Source organism: Malus sylvestris, chromosome 4 (genome assembly GCF_916048215.2).
Source record: "Malus sylvestris chromosome 4, drMalSylv7.2, whole genome shotgun sequence".
Classification (NCBI taxonomy): domain Eukaryota; kingdom Viridiplantae; phylum Streptophyta; class Magnoliopsida; order Rosales; family Rosaceae; genus Malus; species Malus sylvestris.
In genome coordinates this window covers 95852-115873 of record NC_062263.1, presented here as the reverse complement: position 1 = coordinate 115873, position 20022 = coordinate 95852, and the positions used below count along the sequence as shown (strand labels likewise).

The following is a 20022-nucleotide window of genomic DNA, read 5'->3' as shown; positions in this document are numbered from 1 at the left end:
GACCACATATTATAATATTATTAACACAAAAAACCACGTCACAATGTCTCTGTGTCATGCCAGTCCTCTCCGAAATGGACTGGAGATGACCGTGCTTATTGATGACCTCACCTAACGTTACGTTTCTTAGACACCCGTTGCGACTCACTCACTCTCACTCTATTTGAATTCTCACTAATCCAGCTCTGACACTCACCATTACCATCTCTCAATAATCACCCATTCAAAGCTTGTCTGTCCCTCGTCCCTTTTTTTTTTTTTTTGTTTTTTTGTTTTTACAATTGAATTCTGCGCACACTTTTAAAAGACCTATTATGATACACTACGTATAGTTGAATTATAATGATATAAGAATAAATGACAGATGAAAAATAAAAGATTTAAAAGTTGTGGAAGTCAAATCTTCATTCATAGCATTGAAGCCACACCCTATGATAGTGCCACAATATGGAGTAACTTACCTGCAATATACATTGTGTATATCTTTCTCCACACGCATACAATGTTTCTCTTGCAAAGAATAATATGTAGCTCATGCTACATTTTGTGCCCCTACCCGAGGAGTCATTATAGCACTTAATTTTTTTAGCCCATGCAATTTAGGACTGTAACCAATTAACTAAAGCCCAAAAGTCCAACCTTTTTGCACTCACGTAAATGCAAGCGAAGGTATGGATGGGTCAATGACACAAATTATACCTTTTATTTGTGATAATATCTTTTTTATAGAATACAAAACAAACACGTGAGCTTTAATCACAAATACATTTCCTCTTCGCAAGTTATCACAAATATTCAATCAACCTCTTTCCTCTTTGCCGACCGTAAAACATGTTATGGCAAGCTAAATTTCAGTTTCCGTATCGCACAAGGCACAACCTTGAGAGATACAAATTAGAGCTCAGAGACCAAATGATTACATAGGCTACTTTGAGTAAATTGCACTGTCAGCTATAGTTGCAAGGGACAAGAGGTTTCACTACTTCAAAAGTCACCTGATTTCGGACCTGGTCACCGTTTCAGTAAAATCTGCTCTTCACTCATCACTTGGACATAGATGATGCACTGCCGCAAACTAGCCACAGGGATATGTTAGAAACCACTCTCCTCAACAGCATCTCCAGAATCCTTTGCCGATTGTACCATAGATCACATTTGCAGGATTTTCAATTGATTTTTGGCTTTGGTCGTCTTGGCCTTAATACAAGATACAGTACACCAAGCACAACCAAGTAAGCAGGAATCGTACTCAAATTAAACACCACGTGCACTTTTCTCTCTCTTGTGCAGTGGATTGGGTGGAGAACAGCGATGGTTGTATTTACTTTATCTACAAACCTGCAACAGAAATGAGAAGGGAAAAAAATAAACAGAAAATGAGTATGAGGGGTGATTTTCAGTTGGATCGGAAACAAGCATTCCAACCAATCCAAAAAGTTTCGGAATCAAACTATTAGCTCCAATTTCAGAATTTTAGATTATCGGAAAATTCAGAATCGGTTTTACTTTGGAATTTTTCAGAACATAATTCAGATCTCCTACATTATGCAAGACTTTGAAAACTTTTAATATGTATCCACCATTTTTTTTCTGAATTTTTGCGATATTTGTATGTTTTTTACATATGTGTATGACATAAAATCCTATTAGACAAGATAAAGTAGTATGTATAATCATACTCTTCATGTTTAATATATAACCGTATGATTAAATATACAAAATACGAAATAAAGCATATCTAAATATAACAATAAGCATTGATAAAATAAGGATATGCATGGTTTTTTCTAAGAGTACTAAGTTTGAGAAATTATCAGATCAGATAGGTTATAGGTATATTCCAATTGCCATCCAAATTTTTTGAAAATTTTTAGATTTGGAAATGTTCAGATTCGGAATGGAAATTTTTGGTTGGGATTAGAATTTCCAATCCAACTTGCACTCCCCTTTTCCCATATCAAAAGAAGATGCAACTTGGCAAACATTCAGGGTATCAATTTGGACTAATTGGATCAGTTTGAAATGGTTAACTTCTGTTAAGGACTGGAACTTTATAGAACAGTTTTTTTCACAAAAGAAAACAATAATAATAATTTGGACCATGAGCCATAGCTCAAGTTGAATTGGATGGGAGAAGTGAAGGCAGAGATCCTAGGTCCAAGTCTCCATGTAATACAAACGTAATAACGTGGACAGAGATATTTGTAGTTTAATAGTTTATTTTGAGAAGAATAGTTTAATAGTTTATCAATATCCATAACTGAACAATTGAAAAAAATAAAAGGACTTGGATAGCTAACCCTTTTGAGGCATCCTCTAAGGTATATAGAAGTCTCATGGCATCCGCATATCGCAATTCTCCCGTAACAGTTGATATCTGAAAACACCAACATTATCCGATTGTAAACTAGATGACTCCAGAAAATGCAAGACACTAGATTGTGACGTACAACAGAAAGTAATAGATCCTTTTACTTACGCTTTTCCACCGGCTGACAACATAATTATACTTGTTAACTAGCTCGCCCTCCTGAGACTGAACAAGTTCAAAGGTTTTTTCAGCTAGTCTCAGTCAAGTCTGCAATCGTATGTACTCATGTTCCAATAAAATCGGACAACTGTTGATTGAACAATACAGTATTATGTACAAGGATAACCACATTTATGAGATTTCCAGAATGCTGCCACTCCTAATCACCATTAACTGATTATATTGCAAACAAAGTGAAAAGATAAACTGAGTGGTTTCAATTACTAATACACAAGGATACATGTATGCTCCATGACTAGAAGATGAATGGCTGAATTGACCATTTGTATTGACTCTTCCAGAGTCGTGATAATATAGCTCCGAGCAATTGTATCAGACTGAAATTGTGAAATGTTCCAGCCTTGAGAAGTGATGGAATATGGGTTGCATCCGACTGACCACATCCAGTCCTGTCATGAAGCATGTAACAGCATGGTGAACAGCATTAAGCAACTATGTAATTAAACATGCATAAAAATGCAGTTAGAACTTCAACAATTTGGTAACATAAACTCATTATAGACTTCACTCAGTCCCAACCAAATGCATAAAATGTCTTTTAAACAAATTCTTCACTTGAGTTCTCGAGCCATCATTATTAGAAAAATTGTGACTAAATAATTCACACGAGTACAAAGCATTAGAAACTGTACATAACACAGGACAAGTCACAACACTTACAATATAAATCATAAGATACTGCATAGTAAAATAGAAAACTGTCACATTGTTAAGTCATGGGTGCCATACAAATCCCTCGACTGCACTATACCTCAATGTTTTGCATCCACTATAAATGAGCACAAGTAACTTATGTCAAGATTAAACAGACGTTTACAAAATGACTGTTTACACTATCAAGCAGAACATAAGGAGAAAAAGCTTTTTTTTTCCTACTTTCACAATGTGGCTTACCTCAATTGCAGTTTCATGGGCTTGACTGTAAGCTAGATGAAGGGGAAGCAAACCAGCTAGATGTTCAGAAGCAGCAGCCAAAGCAGCTTTGATGGGCCTCCTGCATACGGCACCATAGGCCATGAATATTATATGTCAATCCTTTCTTGGTTAAAGTAACGACTTTGGTTCAGAGCAATGACTTCAAATTGGTTCAGAGTTCAAATGCCATCTAAGATAATCAGGCATGCTAAGGCAGAAAAAGCACTTCCAGAAATGAATTATATTATCTGAACTTAACACATACTTTAAGAACGGGAAGTTAGAAGCACTTTTTTCAGATGCAGACGTCAGTGAGATGCTCCAGCAGATTTGCAATTTTACAAATTTTTATTTATTTGGCAAAAGCCAATTGGTTTCAAGAAATTAAAAAAAAAACTCTTTGCAAACAATGGGCTCATAAGTCTACTATCATACAAGAAGTTCATCTAAGGAAATCCAAAGTAAAAAAAAAAAAGGAGCAAAGCTACACTTCTAAAGGAAAAAAAGCAGAAAGAAACAAGTAAGCCACAGTTATTACAAAACTCCACTCCAGTGTAATCACACTAAAGAGACCGTCTCTTAGTTCTCAGACAAAGATACCCACTTTGCCAGAAATCAGGTGCTGCCCCCATAGAATCCGACAACAGAACACACTTGGTTAAACATACCATTTAAAACTATAGAAAATAGAATGTTTAATCAACAAGAAATACTATTAAACTAATAAGGGTAAAATTGTAAACAGTTGAGTTTGTTATAGGGTTGTAACAGTTCTGTAATTAGCTAGTGATTAGTTAGATAAAGATGTAATTAGTTGTTGGCACAAGTCAGTGAGTCACTAGTATATATATACACCAAACATGTAATCTTATTCTCTTATGAAATGAAAGTATAACTTTCCTATTATGGTATCTTTCGCCTAAGTCTCACGACCTTCGATCCTCTTTCTCCCACTTCCCGCTCATCTTCTTCTTGAAGCTTCAAACCTTAGAAATCCAGCCATGGCGACTTCAGGCTCTTCTTCCTCTAAATTTGCTTCTCCAATTCATCCTGCTCCGATGAATCGTTGCCCTAATTCTTCAACTTCCTCAACAATTTCGTCGATGATGATCTAGAATATTGGATCTATGGTTCCAATTAAGCACACCACAACGAACTATCTCACCTGGAATGCTCTGTTCGCTCCGATCTTCCGCCGGTACAATCTCACCGGAATCATTGACAACACAATGACTGCTCCGCTGAAATTTCTTCTCGACTCGTATGGTAATCGCACCTCTACACTGAATCCTCAGTATGTTACTTGGTTTGAGAATGATCAGAACATTTTGATTTGGATTAACTATACTCTCGGATTCTCTCATTCTATACACTGTTGGAGTCAATTCGGCTTGTAACCTATGGTCAAAATTGAAATCACGACTCGCAACTGCATCGCAATCGCACATTCACAAGCTTCGTTCTAGTTGTGCTCCAGGCAAATGTTCAAAGTTGTCATTTGCTCATGTTTCTTGTACATCAAGTAAGCCTCTAGAGCTTCTGCACACTGATGTATGGGTCCTGCACCACTTTTCTCTGTCAATGGATATTGATATTACATTATCTTTGTTGATGACTATACAAAATACACTTGGTTCTTTCCTCTTAAATCTAAGTCTGATGTGTTTGATACGTTTGTGCAATTCAAAGCTTTGGTTGAGAATTTGTTAAAGTTCCAAAATTGTTACTTTGGGGTCTTTCACATCAGTTAAGCTACCCTCACACACCAGAATAAAATGGTTGTGTTGAGCGCAAGCACATGCATCTAGTTGAAACTACTAGAACTCTTCTAGCAGCCTCCAAGGTTCCTAAATCATACTGGGTTGAAGCTTTTGCCACAACAATCTATCTAATCAACAGGATGCCAACAGCTACAAAATCATCTCCATGGGAATCTTTATTTCACAGACCTCCAGATTATACATCTCTGAAAATATTTGGATGTTGATGCTTCCTATGGTTGAAGCCTTATACAACTTCTAAACTTGATCCCAACAGCAAGGAATATGTCTTCTTGGGTTACAGTTTGAATCACAAAGGATACAAGTGTCTTGATCCCCTCACTGGCAAAATATATATCTTGAGACATGTGATTTTTAATGAAGTTACCTTTTCTTTTGTTCAAAAGGATCTTATTCAATAGTCAAGTTCAAGTTCTTCTCTATTGCAGCATAACAATACCGTTCCAACTACATTAACCTTTCCCACTATATCTCCTCCACCTCCCCCTACACCCCTACCTACATCTCTACCCACACACTCTCCTATCCATATATCTAATGCTCCATCAATGTCTGAATCTAATCATGTCTCTGTACCTATTCCCATTGTTGAACCTTCATTACCTCTCAATACTCATGCTATGCAAACCAGATCAAAGTCTGGTATTTTCAAACCAAAAGCTCTTCTAGCAACCAAATACCCTCTCCATTCTGATATATCTCCAGATTATACACCATCTACTTACCTTCAAGCATCCAAATACTCTCATTGGAGGCAAGCAATGCAGGAAGAATTTAATGCCCTCATTCAAACTAGAACTTGGTCTCAAGTCCCTGCTACTTCTTCTCAAAATCTAGTTGGTGCAATATGGGCATTTAGAATCGAACGAAAACCTGATGGTACCATTGACAGGTACAAAGCCAGGCTTGTTGCCAAAGGATTTCATTAGCAACAAGGCTTGGACTACACTGAGACTTTTAGTCCAGTTGCTAAGCTAGTCACTATTATGCTTCTTCTCACTTTGGCTGCCAAGTTTGATTGGTTTCTCTATCAACTTGATGTAAGTAATGCCTTTTTACATGGCAACTTAGCTGAATGTGTGCTTATGATCCAACCACCTGGGTTTGAAGATCCTTCCAAGCCTAATCATGTCTGTCATTTACACAAGTCCTAGTATGGTTTGAAGACCCAGGGCTTGGTATGACAAGTTAACCATTGCTTGTCTCTTGGTTTATTGTCACTGGTCCCAATGCTCAACTCTATCAAGAAATCATCTCTTAGCTCAGTGCATTATTTCCTGTTAAAGATCTAGGCTCATTCCATTACTTTCTTGGTATTGAGGTCAAGATATCATCCTCTGGTATATTCATATCTCATAACAAGTATATCCTAGATCTACTCAAAAAAGCTCATATGGAAGGCTCCAAACCTTGTGTTACACCTCTCAGCATAGCTAAATTGGATCGTGAGTCTCCTCTACTTGATAATCCTAAGAATACATGTCCTTGGTTGGTGGATAGCAGTATTTAACCTGGACCAGGCCAAAATTATCCTTTACAGTGAATTTGGTATGTCAGTTCATACAAAGTCCAAGACAATCACACTTTCAAGTAGTCAAGCGCATCCTCAGATATCTAAAAGGCACATTGTCCCTTGGTTTATGGTTTCCAAAATGTTCTAAGCCTCACCCTCACTACTTTCTCAGATGCAGATTGGGCAGGGTGTAGCATTGATCGAAGATCCACTGGTGGGTTTTGTGTCTATTTGGGAGACTCTTTTATAAGTTGGAGTGCAGAGAAACAACCTAATGTGGCTAGATCTTCCACCGAGACTGAATATAGATCACTTGCCAATACTGCAGCATAACTGAAATGGATTTGCAAACTATTGGTTGATGTTAGTTGATGTTGGTCTTGTTCTTCCTTCTTCCCCCCCCCAAAACTTTGGTGTGATAATATTTCTGCCATTTCTTTGGCTAGAAATCCTATTTTCCATGCAAGAACTAAGCATGTGGAAATTGATTACCACTGTATCAGGAAAAAAGTGCTAGCAAAACACATGACTGTTCTATTTGTTTGTACTCAAGATCAAGTTGCAGATATCTGCACCAAAGCACTATCCAAGCACAGATTTCTCTTTCTCAGGGACAAACTCTCTCTTCGGTTACCTCAGTTAGGTTTGAGGGGGGATAATATGGGTAAAATTGTAAACAGTTGAGTTTGTTATAAGTAGGGATGGGCAAAATACCCATGGGTTTGGGTAACCGCGGTTACCCGCCCATTTAAAGTTAACGATTACGGTTATGGGTAACCGTTTAGACGAACAAACGGTTATGGGTATAACCGTTTATCCGTGAAATTTAAATGGGTAGTTATAACGGGTATCCATCGGTTATGGGTATTATCCGCGATTATAACGGATATCCATTTACCCATTTAATTTAATATATGTAAAATTTAAAAAAAAATTAAAAACCTTAAATTTTCAATTTCTCCGCCAGAGTCTGAAACGCCCCATCCCCACTCATCTCTCCCTCCTTGCTGCCTTCTCTCTCATCTACGCCGCTCATCTCTCTCTCAAGATTCTTACCTCGAAAAGTGTCTCCGTGCGTTCCCCTCCTCTCTATCTCTCTCGGTTTCTCTTTGATTTCAGTTTCCATATTTTCTTGCATTTTCTCAGAAACCAAACAGGGCAACAAATTTAATTTTTCTTTTTAACTCTTATTCGGTGCTGGGTTTTGATTGCTCATTATTTCAAGTTTCATGAATTGGGTTTCTCCAAGAATTGCGATATTTTTATGAATTTTTGTGCTTTAGCAATTGATGAAGCTTGAATTTCTATATAATTAATTACGTATTAAAGAATAATCATACTTTTTTTTTTTTGTCAATGGAGAAAAAGGGGTCTAGATATGATTTTTACATGTTCAATTTATGCTGGGCAGCCTTCTAATTTGTATTTTATAGGATTAAGTATTATGTTTTCTATGGTTGATGAGCTAAAATGTAGAAAAAAATGGGTCTTTGTTAATGTTGTATATGTTGTGAAACAAAATGCAGTGTGTGACTGTGATGCTTAGTCGTCTATCGAGCCTTCGAAATCCCCGAATTTTGTAATTTTCAAGTTGTTAAAAAAAAAAACATGTAGACGGGTGAAAAAATGGTAAATGGTTATGGTTAAATGGGTAAACGGTTATGGTTATGGTTAATAGGTAACGGTTATGGTTAAATGGGTATACGGTTATGGGTATGGTTAACCATTTATAAACGGTTACGGGTATGGGTATAGCCGTTTATGCAATTACCCAACGGGTAAACGGTTATGCGGGTATGAACATAAACGGTTATGGGTAAATAACCGCGGTTACCCGCCCGCCGTAACCATTGCCCATCCCTAGTTATAAGGTTGTTATAACAGTTTTATAATTAGCTAGTGATTAGTTAGATAAAGATGTAATTAGTTGTTAGCACAAGTGAGTAAGTCACTATTATATATACACACCAAACATGTAATCTTATTCTCTTATGAAATGAAAGTATATCTTTCCTATTATAAACATTCCATTTTCTACAGATTTTCCAAGAAATCTGAGAAATGTTATCAGCAGGGTTGAAGATTCAGAGATTACTATATGCCCGAAATAAAATTCTAACCTCAAATCCCACAAAAGTGGCTGCCCATTACATTGCAGATGGCTTTCCCAGGATGAAGGCTCTGACTGAACAACAATAACCATATCATAAAGAGCCTTTGCCTGATAATGCTTGTCCACCAACAATGGTTCACCATGAATGAACCAAAAAATTGGAACTTCTAGTGTAGACCGGCTATGGGCAAGCTTTCCTACATAGTTCGTTAAAAAAAGAATGCATGTCAATTTCAAAACATAAAATGCATTGGAATATCATCTCAAAAGATTTTAGAAGCAGGAGGTCATTTGTCAAACAATCAAGGAAACGAGTGAATGAGCGCGCACACACACACACACATGTTTAGCTACAAGGGTCAAGATTATGATCTATCATAGAGTAGTGAATCAGAGCTAATCTCAAGCGTCTGGGTCAATGGGCATGTGTCATGCTAAAAAGCAACGGTCCAATATCCAAGTTACAAAAACCCCTCGGGGTCACCATCAAGAGATGTCCCCAGAACTAATGAGCACATGTCAGAAAACAGGAAAATTGTGTGTTCCAAAGTATTGGTCGGTACTCTAGGAGGACTGAATATCTTGTGAAATTAAAATAAAATATAAAGACTCAATTATAGCCATTGCTTTGCCTAAAAAACAGTACCAATACAGTTTGTTACCAACATTATTCTACCAATAAGCATCTAGAAGAAGAAAACTTCCTTAATAACATATGAACCTAAATTCATTGCTAATATAAAAGTGTGATCTAAAATGTAAAACATTTGTTTTAGAAGTTGTCATATCGCACTATACTTGAGAGGTTTCTGAAACAAGACTGTATGAACTGGGCAGACAGAGCCTGGGGCAAACATAAGACAATCACTACAGATTGCACAGGTTATGCATGAAAAAGGCAGGTGAAAATGACCCAGAAAAGGCATCTTCAGTTAAAGAATTCCAAATAGTACATAAGGAGATCATTTTAATACATATTTAACCTTTTAGTGAGCCATGATCATTCAGTCTCTGCAACTGATGCTGAACAATGGAGGAATCGAGATAGGTACGGACAGATTTCCTGTAAGTTCCATTAACTAGCAACAGTGGTACAGCTGCAGCTCTTCGTGCCACTGAAAAGGCCATTGCCAAAGCAGGATCTTCTGAAAGTGGTAACCTACAAATCTCTTCCACATTAATACAACTATGACCACAAAGAACTTACATGGAAGAAAAAGACACCACAACAAAGTCCCAACCAACATTAAAATTCCGATTTTGATTGCATATGATATCAAATACATAACACCAATATCCAAAACGATTACCCATGCAAGAAAAGAAAAGTATCTGATATAAACTAGAAATCCAATGCAAGACAAACTTTATCACTAATTTGGACAAAAAAAGAACAATATTAGTTACATACAAGTGCTGACTGAAAGCAGGTTTTTGAGAGGGTAACAACAAAGAGGAAAGTCCATCCATAAGTGCCTTGAGGTCCACAGGCAACTGTTTAATGTGTCCAACTTTCTGCATTAATTAGTAGTTAGGAAGAGTGGTTGAAAAAAAAATTCTGCACTAATTGTTGAAGCTTCTTTGAACTAATTAAGATACTCATACCTCCTGTGTGATGAAAAATAACTGAAATGATATCTCATCATAATAATGAAATGCACCATCTGCGATGGAAGGTGATATGATGTGTCTCATAGACCCCCACAAAGTTGCACCTAAATGTGAAAGAAAAGTATCACGTGCAACTGTGTAATTTTGAAACTCCTGCACAAGAATAAATAAAATTATATAAGAAATCGCTTCACATTTAACAAAGAAAAAAGATAAATAAATAAATAATAAAATATTCATTATCCAAGGGAAATTCAGTGTTCAGTGTAGAAATAACTGATTAGCAGAAGTCCCCAGTGGAAAAACAACTTACAACACCCCCTCCTTGAAAAACCAAATGGCATACCTCATGAGTATCACTGAATAAATTCCAATTCTCCATTCTCTTTAATGCCTCTATTGCCTTTCTCTTATGACTTTCGTCATATTCTTCACCTTCAAATGATTGGAGCTCATTTTTCAAGTCCCTCATTCTCTCATCAAGTTCTGAAATCAGCAAAGAAAAGGTACAAAAATCCTTACTTTTGAGCAAAATAACAATCCTAGGGCAAAATAACTCACATTGCAAACACCACCATGCTATCAAACATAATTGGTAAGAAAAAGAAACTGGTGCATTATGATGTTGCTCAGAAGAAGGGGATTACCTTCACACAGAGCAAGCTTTACTTTCCTGCCTTTGCAGTGTTTGAAAGCAAAAAGCTCGTATATATCAATCTCCGCAAGAAGAATATCAATGGCCTGATGATCTTTCTGCAAATCTCACAAGCACCACCAATTAAAACTCAAAGTGGGAAAAAAATCCTATAGTTCATTCCCCCTCTCCTTCCTCTCTACGCACACATGCTCACACATATATATGAATCATAGCTAGTTTCTCTCTTTCTCTTGCTTTCTCCCTCACTCCCAGACACAAAACTATATAGGGAAAGAGTAGCATCATTCTCCTTTTAGTTGGGATTACAATACATAAATCCGACAATTGATTAGTTGGTAAAAAAACAGCAACATTCTCCCTTTAGTTCAAAAACATGAAGATAAGAACTGTCAAAATAAAATATTATGCACAAAAGAATAAATGAGATTCAAATTGAGAAAAAAAAAGGATAAAATCATTTTTATCACAGAGTACATACATCACCAAATACAGCAAATTTTTCCTGAATAGCATCTTGTAAGCGATCTTCTGCTTCATCTTCTGAAATTTCTGCACACCCGACAGAATATTCAATACAAGCAGGGCAAGAATAAAATATGAAAATCTGCAAAGAATGAAAATATATGGATGCAGAATAAAATAATGGTCATGCTTACAGAATACAGGGCCACAAGAATTTTTCCTAAACTTCAATTTATGAAATAAAGTTTGCAAAGATGTGTCCTCTATGCCGTAAATTCCTTTCATAACTTTTATAAATCAAAGGTGTTTTCACTATCAAAACAAACTTTTGCGTTACTGAATGTAATTCATCCAAACAAAAATAATTGCTAAACCCTGTTTTCATATCTTTATTAGTTACAAATTAATGACTAAATAATTTCTCATCTGGCTCCTGTTTTTGCAAAGCATGATGCTTGAATGGGGACCTAAAATATTAATCTTTTAAAATATGAGCAGTAAAGATCAGCACACCCATATTAAACATTACCACATGATCAAGCATAATAATTTGATAATTACTGATGAAAGATTTGCAGTACCTGAAACTGCACCAATCGTTTTTTGCACATTGGGAGAACTTAGTTCTGTCCGAACACCTTCCCCACCAACAGCTGGTCCCCACGAGAAAGGACCTGCACTTAAATCAATAAAAGCCCACCTGATCCAGAATATATTATTAATTAGCATGAGTATGATGAAGGTGTGTATTTATTCCAGTGTTCATGTATGGATCTGCATGTGGACATCTGGATATGCATTAGGGAGAGAGAGAGAGAGAGAGACACACACACACACACACACACACACACACACTCACTCACACAGAGACAGAGGGATTTACCTCTCCTTTCCAATCCATGTATCTGTAAGACATTCACCATGAAGAACATTCGCATCTCCAGATTTTAGTTCCTTACTGAAAAGAAGCTTCATATCTTCATTCTTCCCTTTCAATAACTATAATAGAAAAAACCATTCTCATCAAACATGTATACGAAATAGTCAAAAAGATTTAATCTCTCAAGTTTTAGTTTTATTTTGCTCTGTCTTAGCAGTACACTTGTAGGACCAGAAAAAGGTATATATACCTGTAAAACTTTGTTCTGCACGATTTCCGCAGTTTCCTTTCCTTGATACAACTTTGCCACATTATTCAATGCCTCTTGGCATGCATTGTACCATTCCACCTGAAGAAAATAAGTGAACCATAATACTGTAAATTACCTTAGCGAGCTAATTTAAAAACAATGAAGAAAAAGATATATGCTAGCAAAAATTCAGCATCATGCTAGTTAAATAATAGCCCTTGCAGGAAGCAATGGAGAAATACGTAATCTATATTTAAGAAATATGACATGCATGGTGAATAGTGCACAAAAAGTAAGTATGAACTTCAACTTGAACTATATTTTATAAAGCATCTTTAGTTCAGAGGATACTCAATGTTCCCTAACCATATCTTTTGGAAACTCATTACACGAATTGGAGGAAAAAGTTCTTAAGAGGTTAGAATTTTTGTAAATGAGATTCCATCTTGATCCAAACAAAAGCAAACTTATTTTACAATCATTTATTGACAGCAAACATAATGTTACTTAAACAAGGAAAAAGTTCTTTTTCCCCTATAAATATCCCAAATGAATAAGATACACCATTTTGTTACTTGGAAATATCACTATCTCTTTACTGTTGCAACAAATACTTAGGATAATTGGGATGGGATACTTAGGTTTCTTCCTCTTGATCATGATACATCTAGTCACTCACTCCAGCCTTTCTCTTCAGCTGAGAGAGTAACCAGAGAGTGTTCCCATTCTTTTGATGCTTAGAAAATACAGAAACATATAGAATACTTGGGTTGTTTAACCATTCACTGATTGATTAAGCCTGTAGCAGATTAGACTTCTCAAATTTGTACTGCATTTGTCTGGTGTGGGAATAAACAATAGCAGACTTTAAAATTGAGTAGCCCAATCTAATTTCCATGAAATATGTTCACCATGTTGCACGAAAAACATGTTTGTATGTTGTCATTCACCAAGAAGTTTTTGTAATGTGATATGTTAGACATTATGGCATGTACCCGCTTGATGGAAACAAAAGATCCATATATATTCTTCCCATGTGTGGAGCAACAAACATAACCAGAGAGGGCCCAAATAAAATAAATCTGAAATTTTAGGATGTTCTACCCTTTACCAAAGGACACAGACATGATCATCTTCATCTTCCCTTTTCTCTATTATTATTAAACAATACATCCTCATGTTCCAATTATTTAACTAGCAAAACTCTAATGAAAAAATTCCTAGTCAGACAAACTACAGTGAATGCCACTACTTTCATCAATATAAGCAGGAGATGCAAGAGAAGGGGAAGGGGAGGGGGGGGAGAGAGAGAGAGAAATACTGTATCAGTGTCTTCAGTTACAGACCACGCAAACTTTGCCATTGGATGCTTCTCGTACAAAGGTCTCTTTATCTTATCAAGAGCTACAAAATTAAAATTTTGAATAACCTTATTCAGAAAACTAAAAATTGAATGTGCAGATAAATAAAAAGGTTGCATACAACTCCAGGAAAGAAAACATGCAAAAACAAAAAAAGTAAGTATCAGCTGAAAGAAAAGGGGGGGGGGGGGGGGAAGAGAAGAAACCAGAACATAGGTTTAGCATACCAAGAACAGTTTCCGGAATGCTTCCCGACTGAAGAATCTTGGTTTGCAAATTCTTGTTCTATAAAAGAAAAAAGATATTAAAGTTTCTCCTTAAAATATTAAGGAACCAACAGAGGAGTCAAAGAGAGCATGAACTATCTCGTCGAAAGAAGAATGATGTATAAGACATGTTAGAAGAATGACATGACATTTGAAACAATAAAGCCAAGAAATAGAATAAAAAGTACACCTCTTTGAGAAATTTTATCTCTGACTCCGATAAACCTCTCCTGCAAAATAGAAAATAACTGAAAGTAAGAAAATCAAGCAACAAGTGTTTAAATAAATAGAAGGTACGAACACAGAATAAAAGAGGAGACTTGAAGGATTTAGCACTGTGATGCAGCTCTACTAATACAAACTTGACCCAGAGAAGAATTAAGATGTTCATTGCTCACTCCAGTTTGAGCAGAAATTGTCGTTCAAAGATACTGAAAAGCTTCTATTCAGTTATTCAGTACTACTAACACAATGTCACAATATAAATCTAACTAGTTGATATTAGGAAGAGTCGAAGGTGGAAAAAAGTTTTAAAGTAGTTCTATCACCACAAAGCTTAAGACCCTCATTATTTCTTTCAAAAGAAGATTACATGTCCAGTATAAAGAGTAAGGGAGACGCATGGGCCACACGTATGGTTGGAGATACTTTAGCCACATCTTAACCCATGGTTCAAGAACAACGCAATCAAGAAATTCCGCCCCCCGAATTGGATAAATGCATAAAGATCTCTTTCGGTTTTTATCCTAACAAAGGGAAGGCTATAGTAACTGCTTAAGAGTAAAATCATGGGCAGTAAACAAACTACTGAAAGGCACCATACCTCCGTAAATGCAAATTTTAATTAGGAAAAAGGTACATCATTCTAGCTTTGTGAAGAAAACTGTTCTGTTCCATGATTGCATTAATACTGGAAGTGAAATGATTATCATAACAATTCCTTCATTTCTTCTACAGCATATGATATTCCACTCAATTATGTTGTAAAGCAGATGTTTTATGTTTCAGTATACAGTCCTTTTAATATTTGATTGGGGCCTATAAAAAATTTGGTTACATAAACAAATAAGCCATCATATATATCCAAGTATCTAAACTATCTCTATATTGTGTTAGAGGCACTTCATGACAACTTATGTCAATCTGAAACCCAAAGACACCAAGAAGACCTCATGTAAAAGACGTCAACTTTGAAGCTTGAGGTAGGTCCGGTTTATGTATGAGTTGCAGTGCTCTCACTTCTACTGAACATTAAAATAGAAGTAATTCCTAATATACGCACCGGTAACCATATTTAGCTTTTTTTGAGTCATGCTTGGGATTCAAGATGAAAACATTATATGCATTTTCAAGTTCAAGATATCCAACAAGGCTAGTGAAAAGAACATCCATCATGTCCACATCTACTTGCCACAAAACACCACTGCCATCCCTGTACACAATAAAAACATATGAATCAATCACTGAAAACAGCAATAAAGAGAAAACTCAAAGCTGCCAAACCAATCTGAACCATGCTAGTTCAACACAAACCAATTGAACTAAAAGAAGAAATGGATATACAGAAAAACACACTCTTTTACGCAAATATGCAGATTAATAAGAAAAGAAATACAGAAGGAAGCCCAATCCTTCTCAAATCGAGCAGCCAGATGTACGAGGAAAAAGAACACATATAGGATGATGAAATTACCTGTTACCATATGCATCATCCTGACGAGAGAAAACATCTATGGCTTTCTCAAATATTGAAGTAACCTTTTCACCCATTTGTATTGCATGAACAGAAAAACTGTAAGAATCACATTCGTCATCAATTTGTCATATAACAGCAATAACTAAAATTCATAAGTTCCTACAAAGCAGATAAAAAGTACCAAGAGGTATTACTTGTAGTTTATGTGACTGACAATGGGAAGATGGTGTCGTTGTTCTTTATCAACACTAATCCTGTAAAACGGAGTGAGGACTTCTCCAATTTGGGGAACCCGTGTATGTTCAAAGATATGATCAATTTTTGTAAACCACCGCTCAAGTTCCTCAGGGTGAAGCTTGAAACCTAAAAATATATTGACAGGAAGAACCATTAAGGAGCATGCAACCATTTTAGTAAACAAAAGAAACACAAAATTGATAACATGAAAGAAGAAAATGAACACCGAATTTATATACCTTGATTTCCTTTCCCATCAAATCCAATAAAAATGAAATTCACAGGGACAGGGAGGTACATAGAATCAACTTCCAGAAGCTTGAGATAATTTGCAATATTCCCTGGAACAAGATAAAAAAAAAGAGACATGGATTGATACTTTCATTTAGAACTGAGAGACAAAAGTTCTTATCTTTGTTCTCGAGTGGTCCACCAAACCAGGAGAACAACTCTTTGTTGAAATAGAAGAGAAAAATAGCTTGATGTGCTTAGGGCTTACAATATGGAGAACCATATCAACGTTCATAGACAAAAAAGAGTTTTTATATAATATTTTGAAAAGAAACGGACTTCAATTGCAACGTGTATGCTATGGTATCTACAATCTGAATATATTGAGCCTACAATACAAAACAAGACCTCTCAAATAGAGCTAGTTACAAAAGCCTCAAGACTTGAAACCTAAACTCATTTCTATAACTCAACATCCCAGCTCCTTAGCTTTACATGACTCAAGGACACATGCAAGAAACAGCAATGGGATCTATCACCTTTTCTTATAAAAGTAAAACCATAAAAACAACTGCCGATCATTAAATGTCACTCCATCATAGAACTGTGTGCTCTATAAGCAACAGTAATCAATTATTGAATTACTTGGCACCTAAGTTCAAACAAAATTAATTATGTTATCAACAGACACAAAATCGCTGAATATGCCACTGGCAGATAACTTTCATTATTTCCAAAAGTTTGAAAGAAAAAACACATCACTTCAAAAGTATGCCTTGTCTTCGAATCCAGGACCCATAAAACTTAAAGAACTCCTTTCTTTCATTTTCTCTGCCCCAAAAAACTAATCAACTTTCAAACCAGTACACAAAATAAAAAACCTGCAAACTTGAGACATAGAGAGAGTATCTATAAATATATTATTTTATTTTTCTTTAAAATATATTATTTATTGCTTTGCTTTCATTTTTTTTTTCATACACAAAAACAAATAATAAAATAAAAACGTCAATTGACAAGAGGCTAGTAGGCTTTAAAACAAAATCCAATGATTATCTCATTCACTGTTATTTCAACCGAAAGATAAGATGCTGGCTGTTCTACTTTATCCTAATATCATAACTATTTTCCTTGGAGAATATAAATAAATTAAATCAACAATGAACCATCCTCTATAGAAGTTATCACAATTCCCTATCCAAAGTTTACCAAAACTAACAATCAATAATGACCATGTGTGCATAAATATTGCTAACAAGGGCCACTATAGAAGTTTTCTAACTCCTACCTGCATTAGTGAAGTTGGCAACACCCTTTTTTCTGGGACTGGAAGATTCCAAATCATCAAAATCTGAAAATTAACAAAAACAATGACATTAAAGGAAATAAAGCAAGTCATTCCTTAACATAATTGAGCAAAAGGTGTGTTTAATAAAAGAGAACAAGCAGTCCTACCACCACGTATGACAGCCTCACTCCAAAACCTACTCTTCTCTTTAAGGTTAAATAAAGAGAAGACTGATGACTTGCTGCTTTTACCAATTCCAGAGGGAGATCCAGCAGATGCAGAAGCCAAGAACTGAAAAAAAATGACACCAACAATCAGGATAACATGCATAATCTCATCCTTTAGTCCAACCACAGAGAGAGAGAGAGAGTGTATGTGTGGGTTTAACATTCATCTGCTATTGTTTAAAAGAAATTTAAGCTTCTATAACTCATAATGATATTCATTGAAATTAGTCAGGTGTAGAAATCCATTGAAAAAGATAAATGAACCAATGGTTATTCAGAGGTAGTAATTATGGGTAGCGATACAATCAGATCAACCAATACTATATCATCTACAAAAAGCATACACCAAAGGATATCATCTTGAATAGAGCTCAAGGGAAAGTTTTATAGGACGGCAATAAGGCCAACAATGCTTTATGGCACGGAGTGGTCAAGCATCAACACATGTAAAAAAAGAGTGTAGCAGAGATGATGATGCTTCGTTGGATGTGTGGGCACACAAGAAAGAATATGATTAAGGACGAGGATATCCAAAGTAAAGTAGGAGTGGCCGCAACTGAAGATAAAAAAAGGTCGTACCCAGTGCACAAGGCTCCCGCTTTACGCAAGGTCTGGGAGAGGTGAATGTCGGCTAGCCTTTCCCCCATTTATGGAGAGGCTGCTCCCAAGTCTCGAACCCGAGACCTACCGCTCATGGGCGAAGGCACTTGCCATCGCACCAACTGAAGATAAGATTAGAGAAAATCGGTTGAGGTGGTTTGGACAAAACGAAGGCCTATAGATGCTCTAGTTAGAAAATGTGATTATGAGACAGAAGACTTAGACGGAGATTTTGAGAAGAAACATGGAGTACTTGGAACTAGCAGAAGACTTGGCAAAGTACCGAGCGCAATGGCGGTCTAGGCCGACCCCACTTAGTGGGATAAGGTTTGTTGTTGTTGTTGTAATCTTCCCAAAAGTTCCATCCCATTTACATTTTCACCAGATGAACATGTGGGTTTTGCTCCAGTGGGAAGATGTAAATTTAAATTTGTGTCCGCCTCCTATTCAACTCACAGGGCTACTGCCTTCTTTTCTGTCTTGGAGATGTAAGTTTACATAAACATTTATATATTCCGGCCAAGATGGGTATTAAAATTCCCAATTGGAGAGTTTTACAGCCAACAAGAGACGTATATGTGTGTTTACACATCTCCATATACACAGATGCTCTAAGTCCATCACAACTAAGAATACATTATGTTTTCCCCACACTCACACTGTTGTATAAATTGAATGTCACTAATTGGGCTGCTGAGCATTTCAAATAGAGATTTGCTTTTTCTCTCTCATTTCTAGGTTTAGCATTTAGGGTTTAAAATCAGCAAAACAGTAAGACTATCAAGCCCTTAAGCATCTGCATATTAAATCAATAATTTCCTAATCCCAGAGCAGAGATTAATACATAGAAAGAAAAAAAAACAAATACATATGCTTTGTAAATGCATAGAGTGAGTGTGGAGAGAGATATAGAGAGAGAGAGAGAGAGGACAGACCAGTAAAAAAGTGGAAATCATGAGGATGATTGAAGGCAGAGGAGGAAGCGATCCCCGACGAAAACAAAGACGAAGACAAGAATCCATCTCTTCCGGAATTGAATTACGGGCGGCTACCGTCGCCAAACAGATTTGCTACTCCGGATAAAAATGCCCACGCAGCGCAGACGCAGACGAACCAAATAAAAAATATTAACCAATAAAGGAAAAATAACTCTGCATTAAAAGAAAATAGAAAATGGTCTCTCAGTAGTCAGTACACGTCATATGCGTTGATTTGATAAAAAAATATATGCGTTGACGTGGAGCGGACAAGTATCCTGCATTTTTATCTTAGGTAAATTACACTTTCATACATTATATTTGGTGTCTATTTCAATTTCTTATAATATCTTTAAAATATTTCACTTTCATACTTTAAGTACTATTTTATTTCAAAATAATACC

At 36.1% G+C, this 20022-nt stretch overlaps 1 protein-coding gene across 1 annotated transcript; it reads right to left on the bottom strand.

Annotated features, from left to right (window-relative positions):
• Window positions 1-684: 684 nt before the first annotated feature.
• Window positions 685-19771, bottom strand: LOC126618927 (uncharacterized). The gene is made up of 25 exons (XM_050287154.1): window positions 19576-19771; window positions 17981-18104; window positions 17814-17876; window positions 16534-16635; window positions 16252-16420; window positions 16055-16153; window positions 15644-15793; window positions 14552-14591; window positions 14323-14380; window positions 14056-14138; window positions 12735-12833; window positions 12488-12603; window positions 12186-12304; window positions 11621-11691; window positions 11132-11237; window positions 10831-10970; window positions 10479-10637; window positions 10285-10388; window positions 9857-10032; window positions 8881-9070; window positions 3446-3545; window positions 2772-2940; window positions 2480-2562; window positions 2301-2377; window positions 685-1338 (listed from the first exon to the last, which is right to left on the bottom strand). Exons 1-25 carry the CDS (start codon window positions 19660-19662, stop codon window positions 1167-1169), a joined length of 2856 nt encoding a protein of 951 aa, XP_050143111.1. The 5' UTR covers window positions 19663-19771; the 3' UTR covers window positions 685-1166.
• Window positions 19772-20022: the final 251 nt, after the last annotated feature.